The 13,763-nt window shown below is 41.9% G+C and overlaps 1 protein-coding gene across 6 annotated transcripts in view; it reads right to left on the bottom strand.

Moving 5' to 3' along the window:
* Window positions 1-2,994: 2,994 nt before the first annotated feature.
* gria4b (glutamate receptor, ionotropic, AMPA 4b) overlaps window positions 2,995-13,763 on the bottom strand; it is a 90,558-nt gene continuing 79,789 nt past the window's right edge. For 4 of the 6 annotated variants that reach the window (XM_081615208.1, XM_081615207.1, XM_081615205.1 and 1 more), the window contains exons 15-16: window positions 10,897-11,034; window positions 2,995-6,347 (exon numbers count right to left, since the gene is read on the bottom strand). In XM_081615208.1, the coding sequence (XP_081471334.1) occupies window positions 6,183-6,347; window positions 10,897-11,034 (303 nt within the window). In that variant the 3' untranslated portion in view covers window positions 2,995-6,182. Of the gene's footprint in view, window positions 6,348-10,623; window positions 11,035-13,763 lie in introns of those variants that run through there. The other 2 variants (XR_014090785.1, XR_014090786.1) reach the window with 2 other exon arrangements.

The following is a 13,763-nucleotide window of genomic DNA, read 5'->3' as shown; positions in this document are numbered from 1 at the left end:
ATGGACACTGACCGGGAGCTGACAGCGTGTTGAAGAGTTATGGACACCTTGGTTAGGAAGCTCTGATTGGACAGGTCATTTGACGGGTAACAATATTTCGGGTCGGACCAGAATTATTTGCCTGATGGTGGTTCGGGCTTCTAATGAGTTTACATTTAATGAGTTTGCAGCACACAGAGAAAACCTAAAGAGAATGTGATCTACTTATTGTAGTTTATGTAGAGGAATAACAGCTGACTGTTGAGAGAGGAAAGAAATTAAAGTGCAGATCCGTTAGGCAGAAACAAGCGCAGAGCGCTGGGCAATAAATGCGCATAAATGCTCCACCGTTACGCTCCAATTAATCACACATGAGATGACAAACGCCAAATATACAATATATAGTTACACTGCTTACGTTAATGGTGTTTTAAAAACAAAACCAGTAAAAACTTAACCTAGTTAATATGCCAGATTCCCTCCTCACCTCGTCTTGATAAGAACAGAGAGCAGTCCGCTGGTTTCTGTCCAGACTGTGATCAGCTGACCACTTGGTCCGTAGACAGTTTCAACTTTACGCACAGAGAACATCGTGGAGCTCATTATTAATCAAACTAAGAACAATATCAGTCAGAGAATCATCTCTGATCTGGACGCTTTAACGGACCAGAGACTTTGGAGCTCCTAGCGCAGCTGATCCGCTTCTGCTGGTTTTTCTCCCGCTGAAGGAAGTGATGCGGGATCAGGAAACGATCAGAGTTCTGTCGTCTTCTAATCACGTCATTTCGTGAAATGTTACCTGATTTCAAAAACGTTCTAGCAGAGAAATAATAAATGTTTCGTTTGATGACTACAAATTGGAAATAAAATTATTTTTTTCTTTGACGGACAACGAAAAAAACTGTAGCGCCACCTCTGCTCCAAACTAGAACATTGTCGGCCCTTCTTCGTTTTTTTCTCTTTTTTGCGGAGGATCAATAAATAACTTATTGGTGTTTTACAACCACCAGGTATGAAGTGCTTTCGCCTTTGAATTGCACCACAGCGCAGCACAACTGAAACACCCAGGAGAAGAATATCAGCTTGTTGTTATGAGTATAAAGGAGGCTGGTATCGCGCCTGATAAAAATCTATTTATTTATGTCATCACATGGACTTATATAAAGTTTTATACATTTTCTTTTCATATATTTATTATTGTTTTTCTTCTTTAGATATTAGGTTGGCTTAGAATGATTCCAAATAATGTACAGGAATGACCTGGTGCTGTTAAATGTCAATCATCTGGGGGGGCCACTAGGGGGGCCAATCGGATGACAGGGGGGGCACTGGCCCCCCCTCTGCCTCCGCCACTGAGTACCCTGCCGTACCCCCTTACTTTCACCCCTGCGGAGACCTAAAGAAACACGTCCATATTTTTCTAAAAGCAACAACTTTGAACCAGAACACTCAGCTGAACTCGAACTCCGACACCAGAGCTGCCCTACTTTTAAGCTGAGGCTTTTTGTGCTTCGTCATGCTTCGGAAGCAAAAAGCCCGAACCGTAATCTCCCCCGTTACTTTTGTCTCTGACACCAAAGACAATAAAGTTGAAAATAAGGTCTAGACATCGTCCGTTAGAATGGATTAAAATGCTTAGATACTTAAATAGCATGTTTTAACAAGAAAAATGTCAGAGAATATTGCCTGTGTGGTGGGATGGTGTTTCACCCTCCCCCACGCTTTGCGTCGGGTGTGGCGAGAGGCGCGCCACTGATTGGTGGGCGGGGCAGATGCCTTTAAAGCTGGGTAAGTCGCTGCGAGGTGTGTGTGCCCTTGTTTCCTCCACTGTCTGCGCAATTGGCGGCTGCATGTTGGTGGTGTTTGGTCCACTCGTATGATATCTGCGGCTCTGCTGGCGTTGCCGGCCGCGGCTGGAGGTTGTGGTGGTGTGTGGCTTCTGCCTAGTCTTCGCCTGCTGATCTGCTCCCTCCTGGTGTAGGCTGTGTCTCCATCCCTGGGCAACTGAGTGTTGGGAGCTGCAGTGCTTTGGACGCTCTGCTGCTTTGTCTTATCACTGTTTGTTCTGGCCGCTCTCCGCTGAGCCTGTTGTGGATTGGGCAGGCTGGTGGGCGGGGCATTACTCCTCTGGCCCCCATAGAAGGGCACTTGGAGAGACGACAACTTGTTCCATCATTTGAAGTATTTTCTTTTACCGTTTGTTGAAGTATTCATTTGTTTCTGTTGAGTGCTGTTTCTTTTGTGTTGCATGTTCTTTTGTTTTCTTGTTTTATTTTGTTGCATTTGCATGGTTTGCTTGTTTTCTTGGAACAACATCATCTTGTCTGTCCCTTCTTGTGTGTTCCCTTTTTCTTTGGTTCCGGCGACCAAGTAGTGAGCCCGATGCCTTGGATTTAAAAGTGTTTTAAAAAGAACTTTTAGATAATTGTTTAATAAAGTATTGTACACTGTTAAATCTGTGTTCTGGTGTGTCTTGTTACTTTTTTAGAGATCTCCACCTGCTGGTCACACCTGCTAGCATAAGCTAAAGTTAATGTTAGTCAGAAAGTAAGTAAAACTCACCTTCGTATCTGTAAATATATAAGGAGGCGTACATCTTAAAACCTTTCTCCAGCTTACTTGTTGAGGCTTCGTTTCGATGAACAACAAGCCAAGCACTGCAAGTACCGAGTGCTGGGGTGCCCAAAGTCTGTCCTGAGGTTAGGCATCTTTTATGTTTTAGTTCTCTCCCTGGTGGTAGTACCAACCTCCTCGGCAAGTCAATGTTCTCCTTGGGCCATCTAATGAGCCATCATTTGATGCAGGTGTGCCAAACCAGGGAGAGAAATAAACATGCAGAATGCCTTTGGATACCCCTGACCTAATGTAAAATGCCATTTTCAATAGACCGGAAACGGCCGAGCCGCTTTTCCCCGAACGCAGAAGCTGAAGTGCAAAGAATCCATCAGCTCCGCTATTAGTGTCAGTGTCTCCATCACTGAAAATCAGCATCACTTAAAGAAAAATGACACCACATTTTAATTTGAAATTATTTTTCCTTTACTTAAAAAAGATCAAAATAAAGACGTACAATTAAATCAAAAGACGCCCATGTGACACGTCCGGTCTGGAGACGGATGGCAGGACAGGAATGCAGACCTGGACCGGTGCAGCTGGTTTCTTCCCTTTTCGTAAACATGTATGAGGACGGGCCGGATGATGAAACGTCTAACAGCGCCTCTGGGCGTCTCGTGTTCCTTCCGCAGACTGTCCAGCTGGACGTCTCTTCTACAGCATGGTGAGCCTCCCAGAGGATCCACAGTGATTCAGCTAGGACTGGCCCTAATCCCAGTTCAACACACAACATAGTGGGAGAGATGGCGTCGTTCCATTGATGGCGGTAAAGTACTACCCTGATAGTACTGACTCAAGTCATTTTTTTTTTTTAGTTCTCAGCATAAAAAAATAGATCAAAGAATGGAAAAAAACTAAATAATCAGAGAGCAGGAAGTTGGTTCCTAGAGCCGCTCTCTGGATCTACGTCTGCACAGTGAGGACTGTCACGGCACCGTCTGTTCCAGAACCATGATCCGGACCAACGGCTCAACTACGCATGCGCTGAAGAAATTGTTCCAGATTATTCTTAAAACGTATAGTTGTTTATTTTCTAGACAATGAATAAATCTCATAAAAGATTTGATTATTGTAAAAAAAATAAAGGCCTTTTTTGTCCACCAGAGTACTCATTGACAGTAGCTTCTAGCTAACAGTCCCGTGAGTCTGAGTCATATTGTTCTTATCTTTGAACTAAACTAGAAGATTTAACACTTCCTGTGAAATTACAGTGTGAACGCTGTAAGCTCAGTGGTTCTGGTGAAAATTGCAGAAGCATTTGAAGTCAACTGCAGAAGACTTGCAGAAATGTAAGAAATTGGCAGAATCAGCAGAAGAAAGCAAAAGTCTGTAGAAAGCCAATTATAATATAATAATTTCAGGAGCGAAAACTTTAAGTGAATACAAAACTCACACCCAGAGGCTTTTAGAAATTGATGCTTTCAAAGCTAAACTGTAAGGTCACAGCAGTTTAAAAGGTAAAATGACAAACTAATAGTAGTTTGTCATTTTACAAACTGTGATAGTCTACATGCTACTGATGGCTTGTACACCAGGGGTCCCCAAACTTTTTCCTGTGAGAGCCACATAACTTTTCCCTTCTCTGCTGGGGGGCCAGAGTCAGTTTGTAACAGAAAAGGTGTGACGATTGCAGGAGTGCCTAAATGTAAAAATGTGTTGTTTTCCAGAAAGCACAATCAAATAACATTCTCTGGGTTCTTCACAGAACAAAAGTCAGGAAATAAATAATAACACTATTAATGAAATAAATAATAACCAAATAACCCTCTCTGGGTTCTTCACAGAAAAAATCCAGGAAGGATTATGGTCCGTATTTTCCGAACTATGAGCCGCACCGGACTATAAACCACAACCCCGAAGTTTAAAAAAAACAAAAACGGTAAAAATACACATATAAGCCTCAGATATCTCTGCCGCTCCAGGTTTTCAACAATGATGCAGCAGCAGCAGAGGGGGGCGGACACCCAAAATTTGAGTAATAACAGGTCAATTGAATATCACATTTATTACTGTTAAAAAAGAAAAAGTTGCCAAGTTTAGATTTAACTGAACTGATTATGGTAGTTTCCGAACGGTAACTGTAACAGTAAAAGTGCTGATCCTTCGTGTCTGCTACTAGCATGTGCTAAATGAAATTAGGCGCTTTCTTCTTCTTTAGATTTCAATGTCAGCTTGCATCCATTATTGTTGCACTACTGCCATCTACTGGATCCTAATATCTATACCTGAAATTCTCAGAATAATCCCAGTATTATTTTAAAAAACCGAAAAATCTTCTTTTTTCCCTCAATGCTATTTAAATGATCAACAACATTCTCAAATTTCAATTCCCTATTAAAACCTAATTCCGTTTTAATGGGCACTTTCTTCTTTCATTTCCAATTTTGACTTCCAATGATTTACTCCCTGCTAAAGAGTGGTTGAAGAAAAATCCACATATAAGCAAGCGGCTTATAGTCCAGAAAATACGGTATATGAAAAAAAATGTATTGTTGAATGTATTGTTCAGAGGGCCGGAGGCGGGCCAAAGTCTAGCACATTGGCCTGCTGCAACATTGATTCCATGCAATGTGAAAAAAAGCACGTAAAAGCTAAAATTAATTGAAAAACTAAAGCTAGATGAAATCCTAATAGCATGTAGTCTGTCAATAGCATATGTACTTAGAATAGAAGTGTGAAAAAAACCATACATTAGCTACATTTAGCTAAAGTGCTAATATTAGCTAAAATGTTACAAGCTACAGCAGTCACACTAATTATGACACACTAAAATAATTAAAACATTGTTTATGAAAATACATCCTCTTTTAACAAATAGTATTTTAATATAAATGAATATGCTACACTTTGTTGAGCTACATTTTAAGAATAATCCGGAAGTATTTCTTCAGCGCATGCGTATTTCAGCTGACGGTTCAGATCGTGTTTCCAGAACCGATGGTTCCGTGACAAAGACTACACGGGTCGGGCCTATAGGTGGAGCTAGTAACATTCATCCTGGAATATACTTCAGAAACTTTACTGCAACAGGTATCAGAATATTTGGGCAGTGGATACCCTTCACATTTAGTTCGGATGCTCCTATATTAATAGAATAAACACAAAGTTCATCGGTCGTCGTCCGCTTTGTTATTGCAACGAATAAAATCTCCAGAGATGGTTTAGAAAAGAAAGTCTTCACTACAGCGTCCGCTATGTACACGAGTTTAAAAAGCAAGCACAGCCGTGGGGATGTACAGCTAGAGTTCCTTCTCAGAATATACATATTTACTAATCTTCACAGTATTCTAGATTTGCTCATATATTCAGTATCAATAGATTTAAATTTCCGCTTTTATGAATAGAAATATCTGCGTTTGTTCCCGTCGATATCTGTCCGAGAGCGGTCCGCTCAGAAAACACCAACTAGTTTCAAGTGTGCAGTTTTTTCTCTGATATTATTTTTTGTCCTCCGGTTGGAATAAAAAAAAGTTCTGGTTCGTCCCCCGCGGCCCGGCAGCGACCCGCCGGCCCGGTGAATCTGCCACCTGGTGGTTCCGGTCTGTCAGTCGGTTGGTGTTGCATTAAGGCACTTGAGAGGTTTTTGGTTTTCAAGGAAGCTCAGAGGAGACGAGGGCCAGGCCGGAGCTCTGGCGGACGGGCGGCCCGGTGTGGACGGCCTTGGGGCAGTCGGGCGTCAGAACCCGGCCGTTCTCCCCGACGCTGCCGGTGATGGACAGCCGAGCCTTGTTCCTCATGGCTTCTGTGAAGGTCAGCTGTGGAGAACAGACACAAACAAGATGCTTGTTTCACTCCGAGGTTCTGGTTCTGGACATCTGGATGGCTGCAGGCTGGAGTTACGGGTCGACACCAAAGGAGAAGTATCAGGAATAGCCGAGGGCCAAGAGTTTGAAACAGAAAAAAAACTTGAATCTGAAAATTAGTTTTGAACAGTTTTTTTTCCCAGCTTAACATCCTTTTTCCAGTTTCAATTTCTTTTCTTTTTTAGTTTAAAAACTTTTTTCAGTTTCAAATCTTTTTTTCAGAATCAATTTACTTTTCAGTTTAAAACTTTTATTCAGTTTTTAAAATAATTTTTCAATTTCAATTTTGTTTTTCAATTTCGGTAAATTTTTCTATCTTTTGAACTAACTTTATTGCCCAAGTTTATCTCTGAATCTGCCTTCATATGGTATATTATCCAAAAATCAGTCTCAAACAAATTAATTTAAAGGTGACCTAATATGCTTCCTAATAAGATTCAGAACATGTAGATTGCTTTTTCCACAAAATCATTATTGGACAAGATTTTATTCTACTCTGTATTTTGAGCTGTTTTAGGGTCTCTGTCACTTTAAATCCAAATAAGCTGCTGCTTGCCACACACCCCACTCAACTTTTCACACCTATGTAAAAATGGTCGCAAACAGATGCACAATTATACAACTATATGTCTTTGAAAAGCAGAAGTGGAGCCTCCTGCACGACCAACCAGAATGTGGCAAGTGGTTCCTGGTTGATAAGTCAACAACAAAACACTTGTCTTTTCCAGCAGTCATTATTCAGTGCAGACAGCGATAAAACCAGCTGAGCAAAACGTGCTTGGGTTGCTAGGTAACAGGTGGCGCTCCACTGGAGTTGCTAGGCAATGTCACAGTGCCCCTTGTTGTGACTTAATCAGTCGATTTTGGAAATGGTTCATTTTCCAGACAACAAAAAACATTACCTTATTGCCAAAAACCAGCTGGGCGTTTTTTGTGTCGCTCTAGAGTGGAGCAACACTCCACTGGAGTTGCTAGGCAACGACACAGTTGTTTTTAGAAGCAGTTGAGACTCAAATTGTTACTTTCCTAAAATAATGACCTATATCATTTTTTGCCAAATGTAATTTTTTTGTTGTTGCCTAAAACATCTTTTGGAAAGAAAGAGGTGGTGATTTTTTTATTTAACCAAGAAACTTTTAGGAACTCCAATCTGCAAAACCGATGAAAGCATGAGACGTACAGCAGCGCCTCCAAAGAGCCAGAGCTTACTGTTTCCTGTGAAGAGGTCTTCATCAGCATTTCTGTTTGGACTTTGGAAGCATCTCATGAAACGGTGGCTTTTGACCCACTTAGATATGAAACTCAATGAATCAACGCCGTGTCTGTCCACACATCAATCAGCATCTTCAGGCACTAAATACACAGAGTTAGTTTCAAAGATGCTAATTCTTTAGCTGGATCCAGGAAAATACCAAAGATGTCGCGCGTTTGACCGACAGAGACTCTGAATCCTAATGGAGACGCATCGAGATCAGAATTAGCCGATTTTCATCTTCACCTAACCTATACATTGATTTGTCAGCCAGAAACTCAAAAAACCCACAGTACCTTCTGGGTATTTTAACAACAACCCTCTTCGGTGTACATGTTGTTACTGAGTGATGAAGACTCAGTATTGACTGTTTTCAGCATCAGGAAACTACATTTTCCACATACTAGGTGACGTCTGCAGATGTTTCTGGCTGCGACAGTGAGAGAGAGCAAGACTTTCAGCAGATAAAAGCTGAGCAGAATACAGAAAAGTGGCTGTTTTATCTATTTAGAGGATTTAACATCATGCTGAAACTGGTAAACTAAAGAGCTACACGTTCTAGGAAAAGTAGCTGCACTTGGAGTTTTCAGTAGACTCTGTTCTACTGGAACCAAAACTTCAACCTTTGTTCCTCCTCCAGCTGCTGTGGTTCTCTATCTTTCTGCTCCGAGTCTAACCAACCAAACCCTTTGATCAACCTGTTCCCCTCCTCGCCTGTGGAGGCGCTGCACCAAGAACCACTGAAGGAAACGAAACAAAAACCTCTGAAGACACCAAGTGTTACTTCCTTCTTCATCAATTGGAAACAGAAATGGAGGCGTCAGATTTTAGCGGTTGGAGAATTTCTCCATGAGCCATTTACCCAGAATGCCCTGCACTGTAGTCCACTTCCGCTTATTTGGCTTGATTACGTGTTCACACCTCCCCACATGAACCAATGAAGTGTGAATGTCTACATGAACTGGACTTTCAAACGGACTGGAGTTGGATCAAACGTATTGAATGGGGTCTTTGTTTCAGGTCTTTGCCAGATGTTTTGCTTTTTTAGATTTTCAAGGTTTGCTGACACTTCTTATGTCCAAAAACCGATTCTAGTCACGTTACAAGGTTTTGCCGGTCTCAGAAGATTTATCCAAAGCAACCCAAGTCCAAAGAAAAACTTTGAAGACGCCCAGAAATTCTGGAGAGCTAAAAGTCTGACTCCTTGGAGGGAAAACATGAAAGTGGTTCTGCTCAGTTCTGCAGACATTTATATGCAGCCACTTATCTCTGTATAAACCCATTACCAACAGAATGATTTCACAGTGATAGGTGCAGGGAAGACAGGGAAGCTGACTGAGCAACGGTGAAGCTCATGAAGAGTTTATGCTGATGGGGTACACAACGTTGGACAGATATAGACTGGGGACAGAGATCTGGAAGTCAACAACAGAAAAGATAAAGTTCTTGGACTCATCTGGAGGATTCCGTTCCTGAGAACATGAATTTGCTAAAGGTTGGGATTATTTAGGGACAGACTTAAGACAGTGTGTCCTACCTGAGACCTTTAGAAGGACACAGACTTTTTCCTATAGGACTTAAAGTTTGAAGACGAGTAAAATGGACAAAAGCTCTACAGTTTGATGTCCTCACAGTTGTAAATGTGAGACATTGATCCTCATCTATCTTTCCTCAAGCCTATTAGAAAAGCATCACCTCAGGGGTGACACTGGAAAAGAAAGAAACCTAGATCCAGCCAGCTAAGCACTTATTGATACTCCTGCTTGAATCCCTAAACCCATTGGCACCCCAGCAGCCCCCATTAAATATGTTTCTTTATTTTGAGTTGATCAGAGCATTAAGGAACTTCTAACTGCTGATGGATGTTCCCACATCAGACGGAGGAGTCCATGTAAGATGGGTCTTATGAAGCAGAGCAATACCAGACCAAGCTTGCCTGGAGGCCTACTCTACAACCAGTTAGCCCATAGAGGACCAACGATGGACAGATGGTGGAAAAGGAAAGTTACTGGCTCTGGTTCCTTCATGAGCAAAGAAGAAAAATGTTCTCAGGATTCTGGTCACAAACTAACTGGGATTAGCATTGAAGGACATAGCATAGCATACATTTTGCATAGTCTTGCCAGAGTACCAGAATCAGTTGTTATTGTCACATTTACGTGACAAAAATTGTGTCATTTTGTTCAGCATTTCTTGATCCCTCTGCTCCTCTGCCTGGACGTGTTTGGCGTAGATCCCCTTTGAGTACGCCTCAATTACACGCTCATAAAAACTGACCTTTGTGTGGATGTGTCCGGCAGACTTTGAGTAAGCCTCCTGTACAGTGAGAAAAATTTATATTTGCATGGACATATCTGGCAGATGACAACGTAAACGACGACTACTTTGACTACACCTCAAGTTCATGGTCGTAAACAATTGACCTTGGAGAAGACTTGTCTGGCGGATGTCCCCTTCAACTACACCTAAAGTATGCACTCATAAAACTTGACCTTCTGCCTGAGGTGTACTCAAAGCGGACGTCTGGGTCAGACTATTTGGGAGCCTTGCCAATAGCTAGGCGAGCTTCTGCAACGTTCAACACTCAACACTGAATTAAAGGTTGGATGGGGTGCCAATAATTATGGAAGGTACTGTAGTTTAAAAAAATACTCCTGCACTGTATCTACAGTGGTTTCTGTGTTGAGAATTAGCAATGCATGTTTTGTTTTGGCGGAAAGAAGGTTTCTGTATGATGAATGAGGTCCAGTCTCTGTAGCCACACAAACTGCGAAGCATTAGAGACGACATAAAGTCTGAGGATGACTCATCACGTCCTGTCACACCGAGGGGAAGCTCAAACGCAGACCAGTACGTCACAGCAGCACAAAGTGAGCAGCTAAGACAGGGAGGTGGGAAGCGCTTTGCCACTGGTCACAACAGTCACTCAGCATGGCGGCGCGAGCACAGGGAGGCGAGGCGACAGGTTTCACTTACAATCTCTGGCAAGGAGCTAGTGAAGGGAGAGCAAAGGATTGGGTGAAGCTTCTAGGAAAACCACAGCTACATCTTAGCCTCCCCGTCGCTGCCATAACCATTCAAAACCTCACTAAACTCGGCTAAGTTGCGGATGCTGCCGCTGCGTCTGGGGCTCTGGCTAGGCTCGGGACTATGGCGGGGGCTGCCGGAGCGGCAGGGGTAGCAGCGGCGGTGGGAGTGGTGGGAATGGGGGTGTTGGGACGGGGTTTGGGATGGGGACTGGGCCTCCACCTTCATTCTTTTGGCCTCGTTGCGCGACTTGTAGCAGAATTCGATGAGGGCCACCAGCATTGCCAAACCCAGGCCCCCGACGAGGATGTAGAAGACCCCCGCCACGTTGCTCAGGCTGAGGGCCTGGGACGACTTGTCCTGTTTCCAGTGAGGACAGGAAAAACTAAAATCAGGACAAGTTGGTACAGAGAGGTCAAAGCATCAATCAGACAGAATAAAAAGGAGAAAAATCTATTTTCAGACTCTCATCATTCACTCACAAACACACCAAACTCATCAAACTGCAACCATTTTCACAATGACCAGAACTACATTGACTCAAGACTAATGAATCAGTTAAAATTTTAAAATAGATTTTCTCACTTACCCCAGTTTACTAGAACTATGAATTTTTACTATTTTTAGGCACAGTGAAGCTTGGTCTGCTAACAGTTTACAGTGTAAACTTTACACTGTAAAAAACATTTATATTGTTTTCCTGAAATTCAAACATTAAGGGGGGAATAATATGCGTTTTCCAGGTACAAGGTCCCGTATTGTAGCATAATTAAGTAATGATGTTAACTTCTAGTTATAAAAATGATATATATGACTTAAAAAAGAAATGTAACTTACTGATTTAACGCTCTAAAGCTCAGCCTTCAGAAAGTCATCCCAGCGTGGTTCCTCTATTAACCTTATAATGCCTTTTTTTTTATTTTTTTTTTACCAGTGTTGCTGTGTAAAGTAACTCCTATAATGAGCTTAGCTGATGTTTGCCAATTGCTGCTGGCTAGTCTGCAGGAGCTGAGTAGGGGAGGAGCTGTGTCTCAGAGGCGGGGCTAGGTCCACCCAGGCGTTTTGCACAGCTACCATGGAGATTAAAGGATTTATCAAGTATTCCTGAAAGAATCAAGGCAACGCTCCAGGTGTGTCTTTGATGAGGGAAAACTTTAAAACATGATGGAAAGCTCAGAAAAGTTGATTTTACATGATTCTGCCTCTTTTAATTCAACTAAACTTTTCCTGTTTAGGTCAGCAGAAATCAACATTCCTTTTTGCTAAATGTCAGAATATTTAAAGAGACTTTCTTCAGATTCAGAAGTTTCTACCCATCTCAGAAAGTCTTCAGACTTTGGTCAAGCATTCCGTTTTTCTTTCCTCAGGATTTTTACCATAGGTTAATGGAGTTTTGGCCCATTCCTCCACACAGAACCGGGGCAACTGGGTCAGCTTTTCAGTTCTGACCATGACCTTTCTGTGGGACTGAGATCAGAAGCTTCTATTCAGATGCTTCAAAACATTGACTTTTTTCTTTGAACAACCAGTTTATGGGGTGATTAGATGGATTTAGAGACATTTATCCCATTAATTAATTAAATTCTAATTTTGAAATATCTATTTTTATTTACTAAGCTTATCTATTTCTGGTGTTTGATTATCTGAATAATTTAAGTTTGACAAAATAAATAAAACTAAAAAATCTGTAGGGGGTTGAAAACATTTTGTAAAATGTGATTGTCTGCAGTCTACTGAGGTTCAACCACTGTCTTCCTGTTAGTTTTCACCCTGAGGTAAGTGAGAAAATCTGTTTCCATGTTTTATATGAACTGCTCCTTTAAGTCCTCCCTTTAAAACAGATCCTGGTTTTCATTCCCGACCTTTGAACCCTGATTTTGTTCAACCAGATGCAGCCGATCTGAGCTCACAGCCTTCAGGCACATTCAATCCACGACCTGTTGGCACCAAACGGCTGCCTGTCATGCTTACTCTCATCTAGCTGTGTGTGTGTGTGTGTGTGTGTGTGTGTGTGTGTGTGTGTGTGGCGCGCTGTGCTGCATGGATCTGATTGGAAATGTGGAGTTTGCATGCTGCTTTCCTAGATGAAGCCTCCTCAGTGCTGCAGAGCATCAGCAGAGTGGATCAGTCGAAGGTTCTGGTCATGTCTGAACATGCCTTCTGACCGCCTGTGGTGGTAAACAAAGTGTTTCTGCAGCTGTGACACATTCAGACGTGGCCAAACGTTTTTACAGTGACACAAATGTCGTCTGTTTATTTCAAGTTTTTATTGGTTACTGAAGCAACATGGTGCTGAGAATAGCGCGGTTTCAGCATCAAATTAAGAGTAGCTCACTCTCACTGGTGGCTAATTGCTTGTAGCTGGAGGCTATGTCCATTGCTAAGCTAGAACTGATCAGATTAATTAGCAATCAACGCCGGTAATTGAGTGGTCAGCGCTGGAAAATGAGAAGGAGGCTACTAGCTAGCTTTAGCTTTCAAGCTGCTACCTAGACATTCACAACCCATATTTTCTTCTTCAAAGGGAACTTTATCGAGACAAATGGAAACCTTGAGCATCGTTAACTAGCTCTTGTTTAAAAACCAAAATGGTCACTCTTCAAACATGGATGAGATTATCCTAATCTGAAATGTTTGAAACCGAGTTTGTGACTAGTGAAACCTTTATTTGATGTGTGTACGTACTATCGTTCTTTTATTTAACTTTTATGGATTCATTTAACAGGTATCACTGTCTAAGATGTTAGAAAAAACATTGTGGCTTAAGTACTTTATATTGGTCAATATTAACAATTATTAAGATTTTTTTGTTTTGAATATCTGAAATATTGCCTAACGGTGCGACCTTACCTGTTTTATCCAGCTTTCTCTCTACGCTGTTTTTTTTTAAGCAGTTATGAGGTACAGTACTGCTGCACAAGTTACTCAGCAGGCTTAGACAGCAGGTAGCCAAAGAGTGAAGGAGTTGCTAGGTAACCAAAGAGTGACTTAGTTGATGTCACCAACCTAGCTTAGCTAGCGGTGAGAGGCTGAGTGGCTATAGTCTTTCTTCTGCCTACATTCACATTTGCTGCCATCTAAAGGTTGGA

This window comes from Poecilia reticulata, chromosome 14 (genome assembly GCF_904066995.2).
Source record: "Poecilia reticulata chromosome 14, P_reticulata-male-v2, whole genome shotgun sequence".
Classification (NCBI taxonomy): domain Eukaryota; kingdom Metazoa; phylum Chordata; class Actinopteri; order Cyprinodontiformes; family Poeciliidae; genus Poecilia; species Poecilia reticulata.
This window is presented reverse-complemented; position numbering and strand designations above follow the sequence as displayed.